We start from the raw sequence: 17,409 nt of genomic DNA on the forward strand, positions 1-17,409 counted from the left end.
ATTAGAATAGTTTTCCGTGTCCTAAAAATATTATTACTTTTCATTCTCTTGTTGTATCATCTTGTAGGCTATTGCAACAGCAGATGCAGCAGCAGCAACAACTTAAACAGCAGACGAACGGCAGTACTAATAACGGTGGTTCGAGTGGCTTGAATAATCACATGCAGAATCGGACGAACGGCACGCCTGGAGGCGTCCGTGGCGGCAGCAGCCTTGGCGGAAGTCTCCCGCCGGGCCTGATGCGGCGTTCGTCTACCGATTCGTCGACTGCCGAGCTTCGGCGAAGGCCCGGCGACGGTCAAACCGACGACGAAGACAACACCAACGGAAGTTTCGCTAGCTTTTGCGGCAGCAGCGCGCCACCGAGTAGTCCTGCTGCCGTCTCTACCACGTCGGATTCGAGCCGAAGCCCTTCGCCACATAGAAACCACAATTCGCACCACCCACCCCACCATCATCTACACAGACCTCAACAGTGATCTTACATCCTCCTTAAAACAAAAACTGACGCTTCTTATTGTTCTTCTTTATGGGCATTATTATCATTACTATGTATTAATAATAAGGGACTTTTATCCAGTCCGAATCACAGCGCTCCCGGTCGTACACATACATCAAATACAAGCTGACCTCATGTATCCAAATGGCCGACAAACAAACCAACGCTATCATTTACTTAACAAAAAAAACCCTTTACATAGTCTCAAAGTCAATCTACAAGAAATAAAATACATGCACTGCATATTAAATAATTTATAAAACTACTTTAATTACAAGAAATAATATATTGGAAATTACAAATTTTTCGTTATTATTATAACTATTCTTCGAAAATTAAAAAATCGTGCTAGAAATTCTGCTTTTTGAAAATCAACTAACAAAAACATTTTCCAACACAATTCCAATGATATTCAATTGAATTTGAAATCAATAGGGATACGTCTTGAAATCAGTAAGGAACTTTCAATGATCACACATAATAATTGTATCAAAGGAGTAATTTATTAAAGATAATAAAAAATAATAAATGCCTTTCTCCAATGGCCTTTCAGCCACCCCGCTGGGCATTTCGCCTGTTGTGGTGTTGTATTTGTATTTGTATAATAAAACATGATACTATTTATGTCCACACAGTTGTAATTTTCAATAATCCTGAAACAATAAAAAGTTGAAAGATCCATCAATATTAAATTAATTAATGACATTACAAAAAAATTTAAAAACTTCAACTTTTACATAATTTTCAAGTTTATCTACAAGAAATATAATTTATGCAATATATTTTTTTTTCAAATAATTTTTTAAATTATACGTTAATTACCTAGAACAACTAATGTGGCGATACATACTTTGAAATTGAAAAATTTGCCATCAGTATTATTATACCTATTCTTCAAAAATTACAAAATCATGTTAGAAATTCTGCATTTAGGAAAAAATCTATTTGTTGCCAATCTAATTTGCAACATTTTTGATTGAAACAAACAAAACAAATTGATTGAAATTCTAATTGAATTTAAAATCAATAGGGATAAATCTCGGAACTAATAAGAAACTTTATAAATGCCTTTTAAATATATTAAGTGAGGGCCATATTAAAGATAACCAATAATACTAATTTTTATTACATTTCCGTAACAAAAGATAATACAGTATTACTTGTTTCCACATAATTTTCATTTTCAATAATCGTGAAACAGTAAAAAGCCAAATGATCCCATCAATATTCAATTAATAAAATACATTAATTGATGGCATAACCAAAAAAAAAATTCAACTGTACATAATTCCATCTGCAAGAAATATAGTTTACATAAATATAAACCTTTATATATATAAATTGTTTTTAAAATAACTTTAACTATCTAGAATAATTACTATGACGGTGACAGACCAATAGGTAGGAACCGCATGAGTCAAAAATTTGCGAATTGCTTGTTTGGGGAGAAAAAATCCAATTTGAAACATTTCTCAAAATAATTTAATTAAAATTTTAATCTAATTTAAAATCCATAAAGATAGATGTGGAAACCAGTTAGTAACTCTTGATGATTTTTATAAATGTATTCAACAAGGAATTCATATAAAGTAATAGTAATATTTATTTTCCTCTCCACGAAAATTAATATTATTTACCTTCTCACGATTGTTATCTACAAATTTTTTGAAATGATAAAAAGTTTAAAGTACCGTAACTAGCGATTATTATAGTTGAAAACGAAATGGTCGAATACCCGTTCTTTCGCAATATATTATTATCATATAAAATTGTAACTTGATGACTTGAGAGTTCAAAACCGAAATAATTCTCCAAAAAAACGAGGATAGCGAATAGAATCGTTGAATTTCCCACAATTTATATGACGATACGGCACGCTATAGGTTATTGTTCAACACTCTATGTTACCTATTCTCAAGGGGGGTAAGGAACACATGAGACAAAAAATGCAATATACCAACACACACAAAGACAAACAAGATGGCGTAAACCGTTGAAACTAACCGAAATCACTTAGCGAAGCGCACGAGGAAGGAATATAAGGTTGGACGAGTATCTTAATTGCGTATTTTTTGGCCCATTTCTACATAATTTCCCGAACTTCTTTTATAACGAGAAATCATGCTTCGCAGATCAAAAGATTGGTCGCTCACACGCAAATGCTGTCTATCTCTTTCACATACATACAAGATATAATAATAATAATAAATATATATAAAACATAGAGGCGAACATTTCCTAAAAAAAAGGAAAAATACTCCACAGGTCGTTGAACAAGTAAATTAAGTAAAACTACGGAAAAAAACCCTTTAGAGATGCTTGAACATCTTTTTTTTTTTTAAAAATCTCCTCAAGACGTTCATGATTGAAAGATGAAAATAGTAAATGCCAATTTTTTTATTTTACCTTGGTATACGCCGTACAGGGTGATTCTAAATTCATGGGACAAACTTTAAGAGGCGATATAAAACTCCTAAACTATCATTTTTGGTCATAGAATGTGCTGTCAAAGACGGTAGAAGGCGTTTTTAGAAAGTGCACAACAGCACTTCACCAACAACAAATATATTTATCGGAAGGATTTGCTGCAATAAGTGCAACCAGTAGAGGGTGTAGAGTGTTGTAATGTGGTAGGCTATCCTGGGTAATGCAAATAAATGCCATAGCGCTTCCTGGGTAATGCAAACACTACCTCAACTCATTATACCGCTTGATCATTTGGCACATTGTTTTGCACAGCATAACCTTGATAGTTCTTGCATCAATAAAAACAAACTACAATACAATCCGAAGGTGCATATGCAGCCTCGAATGGTTGATAGCACATACCGTAGCAGATGTACCGCAAAAATATACTACAGTGGATCCCGCTTATAACGTATAACGTTTTTTCACAAAACTAGTTTATTTAACGTTTATTTATACGTTGTAAGCGGGGAAAAAAATTTTAAACGGGAAATCGTAATAAAAATTAGAGTTGCGACCACGAAAATAAGTCATACTAAGTGGGTAAACGTTATAAGCGGAATCGACTGTGTTTGTTTTTGGTGAAGTGCTGTTGTGCACTCTCTAAAAACACCCTCTACAGTAGGAATCTTCAACTCGTGGCCCGCCAAGACACTGATTAGTGATCGGATGGAAAACGTTGAAGACCCTTTGCTATTGTGATTTGACCGCACATACCATGGTTATAAATGCTTATTTAGGTGTTCTTATATAACCTCTTAAAGTTTGCCCCATGAATTTAGAATCACCCTATATATAAATATTTGAATAATCACCAAGACACTAGTCATGTGATAGGTCCAAAATTTTCCACGACATGAGCTTAATTAATATTTTGACAAAAAAATTTCATTCTTTCAACATTATTACTACACAATGAATAAAAAAACAAAATTTTGTATATAAATGTATATAGGAAAAAAATTATGACTTTAATGTACATACTGTATAACCCTAACGAAATTTGTCGCTAAATTCCTCGGAATATTTTCGGGAGCGCTGTGGAATTTGATATCGATGGAAATTTTGAAAAACCGAATCATCCCCGAAAAATTTGCCTATCGATTTGCCTATATCTTCTAATGTAAAACGTATTTAAAAAAATACATTATATATATATATAAATAAATAAAGTGTATATAGCGTAATAAGAACTCAAGATGGACACGATAATGTCTGTCTTTTGTCCGTCGATGAAGTCCAATTAGAGACTTCTTCATTAGCGGTTGTATGTTCAAAATGTATCATTTAATGAAAAAATAATAATTATACAAACAATAATAAATACATTTTTTGGTGTTTTCCGAATTTAGTCCCGTTAGCATTTCACATATATAATATATACTATTATATGTATGGGTGTTCCGCGGCTAATACATTATTTGGATCATGATGATGTACTGTGAATGAGCTTTATATAAGAAACATGGAGAATTTTCGGTTGTTTATTTTTATTCCTATCCCCAAAAAATGTGACAATTTATGGAATTTCAAGCTCGTGTGATGACTACAGTGATCCCAGTGCTCATTTTTTTTAATAATAATAAATTCAATAATGAGTGGCTTTTTTTTCTGGTCAGTACATTGCCCAATGTCCATTGGTTAATAAGTAATGGTCCCATAAACTGACCAACGTGTATTTGACCTGTCCACTGATAATATTAAATATATATATTAAATATGTATAATTGAATTGGGCAATGTGTTCTCAGATGAGAAAAATCACTCGATATACTCTGTATAATTATGTGTGTCCTGTAATATACTCCTGTGCGTGTATCTATTTCAATTGCACTTAATACACACACACGCACGCACATAGGAGATGTTATCCCATTTTCTGGATGAAATTGAAAAATATTCATTCGCGACGAACGATTATATATATATATATATATATATGTCCTTATACATATATATTAGATATAAAAGAAAATTTGGAAAGATATTCTTTTCTGAAAAATCAATCAATCGATAAAAGAGTGATTGAATGAATGAATGATGATACCTGTGAAAAAAAATGGCTTTTCTTTTTTTTTATTAAAAAAATAAAGTTTGTTCATTGAAATAAATGTTTGTTTCATTTATTTCGGAAATATTCCTTTTTGTAATTCAATGTCTTTTATTGATTATAATCAATAATTATCTTTGTAATATTCATATTAACCTTTTAATCCAATGACGGTACTTTAGGTACCAGGTTAGATAACTTTTTATGCACTAATTGTTTGCAAAAACAATTTTTTTTTCATTTTTTTAAATTAGAACCAAAACATGAACTACCAAATATAATTTACATGGTATAATTTAATATCATCATATCACCATATTTATATTTTTATTTTATATTTATTATCCTTTTTTTTTCTCATTCTACTATTAGAGCTAAATAGACACGAGGATGATTTCAAAGCACGAATTGCGATTCTCGTAATTGTGAATATAATACATTTTTCTCTGATTTTTATTCAACTATAAAGATTTTTAACATTCAGCCATGTTGAAATTCCAACTTCATTTCGTTAAGCATCGTTTGAAAAATGATGCAAAATGAAGTTAAAGTATGTGGAATTCATAGAATTCCATACAAAGTCGAAATCTCTCAGAAATATCGATTAAACTGTTTTTCGAGGCAAAAGTTTTTTGATTAAATTTATAGACAATTTTAAATTTTGTTAGGCAAAAATTTTGACTAAATTATAGAAAATTAAATTCAATCAAAATTATCGAAAATTAAATTCAATCAAAATTATCGAAAATTAAATTCAATCAAAATTATCGAAAATTAAATTCAATCAAAATTATCGAAAATTAAATTCAATCAAAATTATCGAAAATTAAATTCAATCAAAATTATCGAAAATTTAATTCAATCAAAATTATCGAAAATTTAATTCAATCAAAATTACCGGAAAATGAATTAAAAATTATGGAAAATTCAACTTAAAACTATAGAAAACTAAATTATACTAAAATTACAGAAAATATTTTTTTATTATTAGGTTTACATGCATTACAGAGCCAAGTTCTGCCTTGAGAGGCCTCCGAGCAGAAAAGCAGGATGAAATCTTCACGATTATGTTAAAAGACCATTGGTCAGTCCGCGAATACACGAGTACATTGCTGAAATGTCACCCGAGAGATATCAGCCTTCTATTCACCAAAGACTGTACATATTGGTCAGTCAGCTCGTCATCGAATGGTCCTACAGACAAAGGTGGACATAGGCGAATCAAGGAATATGTTTAAATTTTGCACACCAGATTATAGGGGGGGGGGGGGAACAATTGCCCTACTTGTCCACGCGGAAATTATTCTAAGGAAACACAAGAAAATTTTTTTACTTGGCTTGGTTCTCAATTCGCCCAAAAATTTATATGTCTCTACATTATTCTTTATGTAAAAAAGGAATAAAGTTTCACAAGCACCGTTCTGGAGAAACAGGGAGAGCAGGCAGCTGGTTAAACAACGAACAAATCAGTGAAACAGTGTTAAAAATTTTTGAAAAGTTTTTAAAACACGTGCAAAAAAAGTTCTTAATTGCTTTAAATTTTATATTTGAAAAAAAGATTTCTTCGATAACAAAAAGCCATTCGAGCTTTTATTAGTTTTGACCTACCTACCGTTTTTGTGGGCAGATATTTATTTCAACTGCCTTTCGGGAAACGGGAGAATGAAAAAAAAGTATAAAAAAACGGGAAATTGTTCCGGACTGAAGAGCCACCATTTATATGTACAGATGTGTGCAAAAGGCGGTGGCAGAGTACACGGATAACAAGATGTCGGATGGATTGTTGCGAATACAGTACGTACGTATAACACACAGAGAGAGAGAGAGAGTTGCCCGAAGCTATGCTGCTACTATACTATGGCCCTTGTCTTTAATTTCCGCTGCACCCCGAACACACACGTTCGCCAAGAAATATTTGGTCCAAGATTTCACGTCTTCAATAGACTACCATCATTGCCAATTCATCATCCATTTGGCGACAAAATTACAAACACTTTTATAGCGTAAGAAATTCTATATACAGTAGCCTGCATTCGATGAACATGGAAAAATAAATAACAGCAGTTATATCGTAAGCCATTCTTAAAATTTCAGCCATTTATGAAATTAACTATAAACAATCAAAATTTCAAGCTAACATTTCTAAAAAATTACATCACATTTATCACATTTTAAACATTTCCAAAATTTTAATTTACAGCATAGATTGATTTTGCTTGTACATGTAAAAAAAGAAAATAAGAAAGTTATATATATATAGTATATGATATACAGGGTGATTCATGGGACAATCTTTAAAAAGGTGATAAAAGACGCCTAAAAAGCATTTGTTTGAGATCGAATCGCAAGAGCAAAGGGTGTTTTTCATGAGTGCCTAATAGCATTTCACCAAAAGAAAATATGATACTATCCAACGTATTTGCCGCGATATATGCTATCAATCACTCGAGGGTGCAGGGAGTTGTAATGTGGTAGTATTCCTCATGGCGCAGCCTGGGTAACGCAAAATCTACCCCATGTCATTGTACCGCTTGTCGCAGCAAAGATACAGAGAGAGGCGACGGGGGCTATCACCTCTCCCAAAAGCTGAATAATACGGAAAAAATTGCTGTGTCCCGTATTTTACACAGCAGTCAAACGAACCAACACAATAAATCGCCTCTCAACACATTTCTTTGGATCCGCAACTGGCTTGTCATTGTCTGGCATGACCTTGTGATGATCACGCACGAATAAAAACCAAACTTCAGTTTAAAGAAAAGTCTGGTTTTTATTGGTGCATATGCACCTTCGGATTAGAACCTGCGGGCCGATCTAATCCGGTCTAATCTCACCGAATGAAAACCAAACGCCGCGGTGTTTGGTTTTTACTCGTGTGAGGACCATGTGCGCCAAAAAATTACAAACGGTATAATGTCTTGTGGTAATAACAACAACATCCCCATTATGTCTCTCATTATACTTAATTCTCCAATACAAAAGTCAAATAAACTAAAGCACACAAAGTTTTCTTTCATTTCTGGTTCAAAATTTCAAAATTTAAAAAAGTGGCGAGAAAGAGTTGAGTTTGGACGTTGTATTAGATTGAAAAATCTTTACAGGTGGTTCGTTAGGGTGATTTTAAATTCATATAAGGAACTTTAAGAGGTGATACAAGACACCCTAAACAAGCATTTCTGGCCATGTAATGTGTGGTCGGATCGCGATATCAAAGACTGAGAAGGTGCTTTTAGAGAGTGTACAGTAGCACCTCACCAGTAGCAAATATTATATTTTTCCAATGGATTTACTGCGATATGTGCTATCAACCATCCTAGAATGCATATGGCTCCAACGTAACGAAGTAGACCTTTGCTGGGAAATTCTGAACCACTCAAACACTACATTTCTGTTTCAACGGATTGGATACTGTGAGCTCATTACATGGGGGCACCCATCTCCTACCATATCTCCTCTCTCTCGACTTATTTTTTTGGGTCCATCTCCTGGGCATGGGGTACGAGATTCCTATTGACGCCTTTGCGGACCTCATCGCCAAAATTAGCGTCATTAACCAATGTGTCTTATCACAGAATTTGCTCCTCGACCTTGCATGTTCGATCACACATTCCATGACGAAAAACCTTTGTTTAGGTGTGTTCTATCATCCCTTAAAGTTTGTCCCTTAAATTCTGAATCACCCTGTATTGAATGAAAAACAACATGTGATGAATAGGAAAAAATATGAGACTTGTAAATGAAACGGCCACAACTACTCATGGTCATTATAATAAGCGTGAACTGTATTACAGTATGCTTAGAATGACGTGACACGATCAAACTATCGCGAATACAGAAATGTCATCCATATTGGCGATATTCGGCGATTAAATACAATGGAACGATCGCAAAAGCAGTAGTAACCCGTTATAGTGGTATGTAGTAGCAGCGAATGTCTCGCATGTGCTCGTGTCAAAAGCTTTGTGTCGGAGTAGAGTAGTAGTGGGAGATATGGGAAAAGAGGAGATTCGGATATGTACAGCCCGAAGAGGGCTGTAGAAAGCCGTTCCTTCTGTACACCTTTTGCCATCCCGTACTGTGTACACACAGCCCGAGGCAGTTCAATATCAACTGCGCCTCCTTCTCTTTGAATTGAGGTGCCATCCATCCACCACCACCGACAACCAACCAACTCGCGATTTTTCTCCAAAAACTCACTTCTCTCACTCCTTAAAACTCCTTTTTTATTATTATTATTTTTTTATTTTTGACGCCGCCATTTTCGATATTAAGATGCCGAGGTGTGTGTGTGTGTGTGTGTGTAGACTCCTATAAACGGAAAATAAAAGACGCCGAATAATAATAAAAAAATGAAATAAAATGAAAATTTGCCAGGGAATCTGCCACTTCCGCCTCATTTTGTGACATCATTTCCGTCTAGAATTAATTACAGAGACAGGGAGCAATTTCTTGTTGTTGCTAATCAGTCGGAAATCTTCACATGCTCTCTCTCTCTCTCACACACACACACACACATTCCAATCTCTCTCTTTCTCACATTTTTTTATTATTATTATCTTCCATTTCCCATCTAAATCCCGCTTCATTTTTTATTTTGTATATTATTGTATTTCATTCTATACGTCTATTGCTTTTCCTTCTCAAGGTATCTGTCAAGAAACTGGAAAAAAAAAGAACGAGAGAGAGAGAGAAAAAATTTGAAATTAATTTGAAATACTTTCTTGAAGATTTCTCTAGACATAGAAGATTTTTATTCTCTTCCCCTGATATATGTATAAAATTTTTTTTTTATTATTATTTCTATTTTACTCCTTTAAATAAACATCATCTAATTTCGAACGAATAGGAGATTCGACTTTTATACAATACTCGTTTCCATTATTATTATTATTTTTCCTCAACAATTGAACTTCGACACGGAATTTTAAGTAAACACTGTGACATGTGTTTACTTTAGAATTTACTTTAGAATGTGTATATTACACTTTTTTTTTTTTTACGATTTTCTCCTAATATAAATATTTATTTATTCGATTTTATGTTATGTATCTTAATTTTTTTTTATGGTGTTAATCAATAGAATCGGATTTATTGGAATGTTATCTCTAAGAAAATACGATTTAATATTAAAATTCGATTAAAATAAATTTATTATAGATATTTATATTCGTTATATTACTATCCACTATTTACCCATCTAAAATCCATCTTTTTTGTATATTATTGTATTTCATTCTATACGTGTGTTGCTTTTCTTTCTCAAGAAATCTGTCGCGAAAATGAAAAAAAAAATTGAAATTAATTTGAAATACTTTCATGCAGATTTCTCTAGATATCGAAGATTTTTAATCTCCTTTGACATACAGGGTGTCCTGTAAGTGCTAATGCAGCCACTATCGCGTGAACCGTCCATCGTGGAGCTATAGTTTCAATTTAGAAAATTCCCAATTAAAAAATTTTCAAAAATTACCCTGTACCAGTTTTGAGAGTGAAAATACAGAGTATCAAAAAATAAAAATAAAAATCTGAATTTTTATACGGTCCCCATGTCCCCTAATTTCCAATTAGAATGTTATTGCCTTGTATCTCTCGAGCCCAACAGAAAAAATTCGATGTTTCTAAGTGCAATATTCGCTTAGATAATCGAATTCACAAACCGGAGAGAAGTTATGGAAGAACAGAAAAAACTAACGGACAAAGCTCCTTTCCTTCCTTTATGCTGTTCTTTCCCAACTTTTCTCAAATTTTTGACTTCGAATATCTCAGCGAATATTTTTTTCTGTGGGCCTCAGGAGATACAGGGCAACAACATCCTAATTGGAAGTTAGAGGACAAGGGAACCGTATAAAAATTTAGATATTTTTAATTTTGTGACACACTATTTTTACTCTCAAAACTGGTGCAGGGTAAATTTTTTAAAGCCTTTGAGCATTTTTTAAGTTGAAACTTTACCTCTACGACGGACGGTTGACGAGATAACGGCAACATTAGCACTTACAGGACACCCTGTATATATAAAATTTATATAATTATTTTATTTCTTTAAATAAACACCATATATTTTTGAACGAATAGTATATATGTTCGACTTTACATAATACTCGTTTCCACCATTATTATTGTTTTTCTCAACAATCGAACTTCGAAAAGGAAATTTAAGTAAATACTGCGTGTGTGACGTGTGTTTACTTTAGAATGTACAGTCAACGCTCGTTATAACGACCGACGTTTTATCGACCATTGAATTACAACGACCGGTAGGATGAGTCCCAAATGTATTCATAGAACGACTATCATATAAGTTTTATTTTCAATACAACGACCCTCCCAATATAACGTCCATTTTCGACGGGACGAAAGGGGTCGTTATATCGAGCGTCAACTGTATTATATGTATTTTTTACGATTTTCTCCTAATAAAAATATTTATTTATTGGATTTTATTTTAATTTTTTTATGGTGTTGGTGAATGAAGTCGGATTTATTGGAATTGAATACGTATTTTCACTAGGAAAATGCGAGTATTAAAATTCAATTAAAATTAATTATAGATATTTATATTCGATACTATACAGGGTGATTCTAAATTCATGGGACAATATTTAAGAGGTGATGTAAGATACCTAAAGAAGCATTTTTCATCAGAATGCACGGTCGAATCACAATAGCAAAGGTGGTAGAGGACGTTTTTAGAGAGTGCTCAACAGCACTTCACCAAAAACAAGTATCATATTTCTTTGACGGATTTGTTGCGATATGTGCTATCAACGATGCCGGTCCAAGAAATTCTACCGCCCTGCGGCTATGTGAAAAGAGTTTTCTTTCTTCACCTCTATTACATTGATACAGTGGTTCCCAAAGTGTTGGTCACGGTAACGTTGATGATTTAAGATGTCGCTAGAGAATTTCCTAAATAAAAACATCCTAATGAGAGTAAATAAATAGTACAATATAATAACTCTTTTTTGGAAGGGGGAGGGTGGTCCCATAGTGGGTGCACCTTTATATATTTTTTCTGTGGGTTTTGGAAAAACGTCTGCCCTTCAAAGGATTAACTGAGCTACTTATCACATATATATCATAATATAACGCATTAAAATTCTACATAAGGGAATTTTTTTCTAATAGGGTTGCTGATAAATGGAATAGCTTATACCCCCGGGAATAAGTAAATTCTAACACAATTGACACGCTTAAAAAGAAATACGATAAACATGTTGGGGTAAATCGAGAAGCTATCCATACGGTTATGGTTGTCTTATTCTAAAATAAGATAACCATAAGTATTTATCATGGGCATTGTAGAATATTTTATCATGTATATGCATTGTTTGTAATTGCATTTTTAATTGGATTGCTGTATTTTTTAAATATCTGACATCCATATTTGTTATCGGCATCTTTCTCTCAGCCACCTCGTTGGGAATTTTGCCTGTTGTGGTCTTGTATTTTTAGAAAATTTATAAAAACAATTTGAAGAAAAATCTTCGATCAAGAATCACCAATGTGCTTTTGCGCACTTTTATGCAAAAACATAAAAATTAATAAATTACTATATTTATTCTGAATCCAAAGACAAAATTTATTTATTGAAAATCCAAGAACCGCTCTCCTCATTTTCTAGTTCTTGAAATCGTGATTATCCGCGTTACATTGGTTATGTTTTATGTTGCGTAGCATATAAAGATAAGTTTTTCCTACCTTTATATTTATATGTTGCTGCAGAATTTCATAGCGAAGTAACAGCACTCAGTTCATACGTTTGTGACCAAAAGCATAATACGACGGAGAGAACATAGGGGCCCATGCCCTCTAAAAGACGGTCAAAAATTAAAAATATTTTTGACCGCAGGGTAATGTTGTGTCTTCTTATGGTGCGACTTGGGTAAACCAAATTCTACCACAAGTCATTGTACTGCTTGATCATTGTTTTCCGCAGTGTAACCTTGAAGACTTGCACCAGTAAAAAAACAAACTCCAATACAATCCGAAGGTGCATATGCGCCCTCGAATGGTTGATAGCACATACCGCTGCAGAACCGTCGGAAAAATATGATATTTGTTTTTGGTGAAATGTTGTTGTACACTCTAAAAATGCCCTATTGCCTTTCGACCACACATTCAATGACCAAAAATACTTGTTTAAGATTCTTATATCACCTCTTTAAGTTTATCCCATGAATTTATAATCACCCTATATATATTCGTTATATTCTATTCTTCATATTTCCATCTAAATCTCGCCATATTTTTTTAAATACATTATTGTGTATTTCATTCTACACGTCTATTGCTTTTCTTTTTCAAGGTTCTGTGAAGGAACTGAAAAAAAAGGAAAAAAAATTGAAATTAATTTGAAGTACTTTCTTAAAGACATTTTAGATCTCTCTAGACATTTTGGAAATTTTTATTCTCTTCCCTGACATACGTATTTTTTTATAATTCCTTTAAATAAACATCATCTAATTTCGAACGAATAAGATTCGACTTTTATGCAATATAATACTCGTTTCCACCATTATTATTATTTGTCTCAACAATTGAACTTCGAAACGGAATTTTAAGGAAATACTGTGTGACATGTGTTTACTTTAGAATGTATTATACATATTTTTTAACAGTTTTCTCCTAATATAAATATGTATTCATTGGATTTTGTTATATATCTTAATTTTTTATATTATTAATCAATAAAATCGGATTTAATGGAAAGTTTTCTTTGAAAAAATACGATTTAATATTAAAATTCGATTGAAATAAATTGTAGACATTTATATTCGTGTATCCGGGTATCTCCAATAGATTGATATTTTCGATCTAGATAATTTTTATGGATAGGTTATCGACCGTTAAGGACTGTGACCTATAAAAAGACTGGTCACAAAAATGGTAGGTTAGATTAACATGTCTGACAGATATCGATGTTTTTTTATCGATCACGGATTGTTGCGTTCGATTTTCTCTCTCTCATCGAATTGTGAATTTATTATACATTATCCGTTATAAAAAAAATGTATTTCGATTTAATTTAATATCGGAATCGAATTAAATGGAATCATTAAATTGGTTTGATAGAGTTTTTTTTTAAGTTTAAATTTGGTTTTGTCAAAAAATATCTAAAAATGATTTTTTTGGGCAATTTTATTTTTATTATGGATGGATATATTTGATCGATAAGAATCAACAAGTTTCGTGAGAATAAAATGAAAGAACGTTATTGGTTAGACACGCAATAACTTCAACGCGAAACCAAATAAGCATGACTTATAGTGATTCGAATAATTACAATTGAATAATTTTCGTATTTGTCTTCATCGGTTGAGCTAGTTTTTTGAATTTTTTTTTGGGGGGGGGGAGATGTCATTAGCCTTGTGTAATTATTTATTTTCTATTATTATCATTATATTTCATTGATGATTCGTCAAATTTCGACTATAAATAGATCATGCTTTATAGTTTTGTCTTTAAATTATTATTAATGCCACGTTGGAATATAGTGAAAAAAAGTGATTAGGCGATCAATGAGACAATACAAATTCTACAGTATATTTTAAAATTTATATTATTATTATAAAGTAGAAAACTTTGTTGTTATGCTTCAAACGTTCCAAAAATTGTTATAATGAAATCTATATATATAAAATTGATTTTCTGTCTGTCTGTGTGTCTGTGTATGTTCTCTATACAAATCTACAATTTTAGATCGATCATCGCCAAATTTTGAATATATACCAAATGGGACCCGACTTAAACGATAGGCTACTTTAAAATTTCATCAGAGCAGGGCAAATGCCCCAAATGGGCAAAAAACTGTCGGGCAACAATGGTTTTTGGGCCTCAACAATCACTTTCGGAACGTTTACTTTGGTTACCATGGTTCCCTAGCAATGCGTTTCAAACGTGTTTATGCCTTTACAATGGCTTGCCGCTTTTTCAATAGTCGTCAGAGTCATCATCAGCATCACTTTGAGGGACAGGCAAAGGATGATCTCATGGAAATCAGTTGTAAAATTGCCGATTTTAATGCAGAAATGCGGAAATTTAGTGGGGGTTTCCTGCCACATCAGTAATTTTAAAAATTGTATAGAATTCTCGATTTTTGAAATATTGAATTCGCTTAGCGATATACGAAGCCCAGAAGATTAAATATGAAGTAATTAGCCGGGCCGGCTTTTTGAGTTGGATATTCGTACAATAACATTGATTTTTCAATTTTTTATTCATATTTTCTCAAGCATGAAAATTAATGTCTCCGTAATGTCTTTTGATTAAAATTAATTAATTAATGATTTAAAATTAATTATGAACCCGTAAGAGTACATCGAAACATTCCACAGCTTTAATTAAGCATTTTTGGAGGCTGAAAACAGGCAGATCTCGATAACTTGAAGTTCGGGGGGAGGGGCATCAAAATACCTAACGCTCCTTAAAAAAGGAAAAAAATGTATTCATTTCTACGTTTCTGGATTTGTTTCTTTCAAGAGTCGCCATATTGGTTAACTTAGACACGGTTTTTATGTCCCTCAAAGAAAGAAGGGGAAATCGCGTGATCCAAAAAGCCTTACTGAAGAAAACCCGGGCAGCGCCGGGTATTATAGATAGTATATAAAAATTTCTATTATTTTAAAAATTTAATATAATAAAAATTCCGAGATAAAAACAACTTTAAAAAGTACTAAAAAATTAAAACTTTACTGCCTATAAAAAGAAATTGAATTTGTGAAAGTTGTGGCAATTTCTATTATTCCGAGAAAAATTCACTCCTTAACAATTGAATGAAAATTCGCTGAGACATCGGGGATTGGAATTCTCGTTCTGTGTCTTTTTTTGAAGTATTGAAATGTTTTGACTTTTATTTGCTTTATCACGCGAAAATCTAAAATTTCAATCACTAATATCTCAGTGAATTTTCATTAAATTTCTATGGAGTAAATTTTTTTCAGTATAATTAGATAGGTGTAATAAGTAGATAGAAGCGCAAGTCTTTGTAATTGATATTATTTATGGGGAATTTTTTTTTTTGTTTTTACCTCAATAACTATTCTATTATACTCTTGTTTATTAAATCCTGAAAATACAATGGCAGATAACAATCGACGACATCAAATGGCCGCTCCACTTGCTTCATTTTAGATAATACACGGGGGCACCCCTTCAACCCCCCCCCCCCCCGCTGGTTCTGCTATCCCTGGACATGCAACTCGTCGAAGAAATCTAAGAAAATCTAAGCAATTTGTTGCGCCCCTAACGGTACAAAGTCCAGGCCTCTTCTCTGGGTTTTTACAATCTATATATATATATATTTCCAGATTCAATATCAAACCATTCATCACATTTCACCAGGCAGGTGAAAAACAAAATAACAAACGTTCGGAAAAAATTCCAAAAATTCTAAAACACAGAGAATTTACATATTTCACAAACCAAAACCTCTTGTTCCTTAACAATTATTTTTTCGTTACATTCGTATTGGATTGTAACAGAAAAAATTACCGTGTTAAGATGCTAAATATATTAATACTTGAGAGTAAAAAAAAAAGGTGTTGGAGCATTAATGTTGAAGAAACTAATTCTTTTTTTTAAAAAGTTTTTTTTGGGGAGTTTAAGGCTTTTTATTTGGAGGCGAGAAGTCTTTTTTTGAAGAGTAAAAAAAGGAATTTGTGGTATTTGGCACGAAAACTTTCTAACTTAACATTTACGTGCAGATACTAAAAAAAAATCATATATATAGTCTAATAATGAGTCGGACTGTGTTGAAAAAATAATTGAATTCTCGTTAATACAGAACATGAGCTGAAACATTTCAGCATTTCGGTGTTTTTCGAAGCTTTTCACCCATTAATCGCCTGTCGCTTCTTTTTTCTTATTCCATTCTCGAAGGAATTTTAACACTTAAACTTGTAATTACTATTAGTGCATAAAGCTCTAATCGACTGTTATAATGGTTCAATTGCGTGACTTAAATAAAATTTCACAAAGATTCCGAAAAGGCTTCGAATATATATATAATAATATTTTTTTTTCTTTTTTCAAGTCAAGGATAAAGTAAAAAATAATTATATAAAAATACGAAAATTTTTGGAAACGCTCGTTCGCGTGGAAACGTTCAAAGTTCCACATCGATGCTACTACTTACTCAACTAGAATCTAGTTCGAATAAGTTATTTAAATACACCGAAACTTTAAAAGAAATAATGGATAGATATATACATGCTTCGTAGATCATTATAAATGATGCTGTGTAAATCAATATATTATATATTACTTATATATTTCTAATATTTTATGATTCGGGACGGTAAGGTTTTCAGAGACTAAGCTACCCCGGCCGATAACGTGTGTGGTTTTTGGTAAAACCGAAACTAAAATATTTACCGATTGGTTTAATTTGGAT

General features: G+C 32.5%; 1 protein-coding gene across 1 annotated transcript in view; it reads left to right on the plus strand.

The window, feature by feature from the left end:
• The window catches only part of LOC149065761 (homeobox protein SIX6-like), a 59,613-nt gene extending 54,599 nt beyond the window's left edge, over positions 1-5,014 (plus strand). Inside the window, exon 2 of the mRNA XM_089253854.1 lies at positions 68-5,014. Within this exon, the coding sequence (XP_089109980.1) occupies positions 68-479 (412 nt within the window). The 3' untranslated portion in view covers positions 480-5,014. The remainder of the gene's footprint in view (positions 1-67) is intronic.
• Positions 5,015-17,409: the final 12,395 nt, after the last annotated feature.

This window comes from Pholcus phalangioides, unplaced genomic scaffold (assembly GCF_987345545.1).
Source record: "Pholcus phalangioides strain wild (caught in Gottingen) unplaced genomic scaffold, Ppha-v1.0 ptg000039l_1, whole genome shotgun sequence".
NCBI lineage: Eukaryota > Metazoa > Arthropoda > Arachnida > Araneae > Pholcidae > Pholcus > Pholcus phalangioides.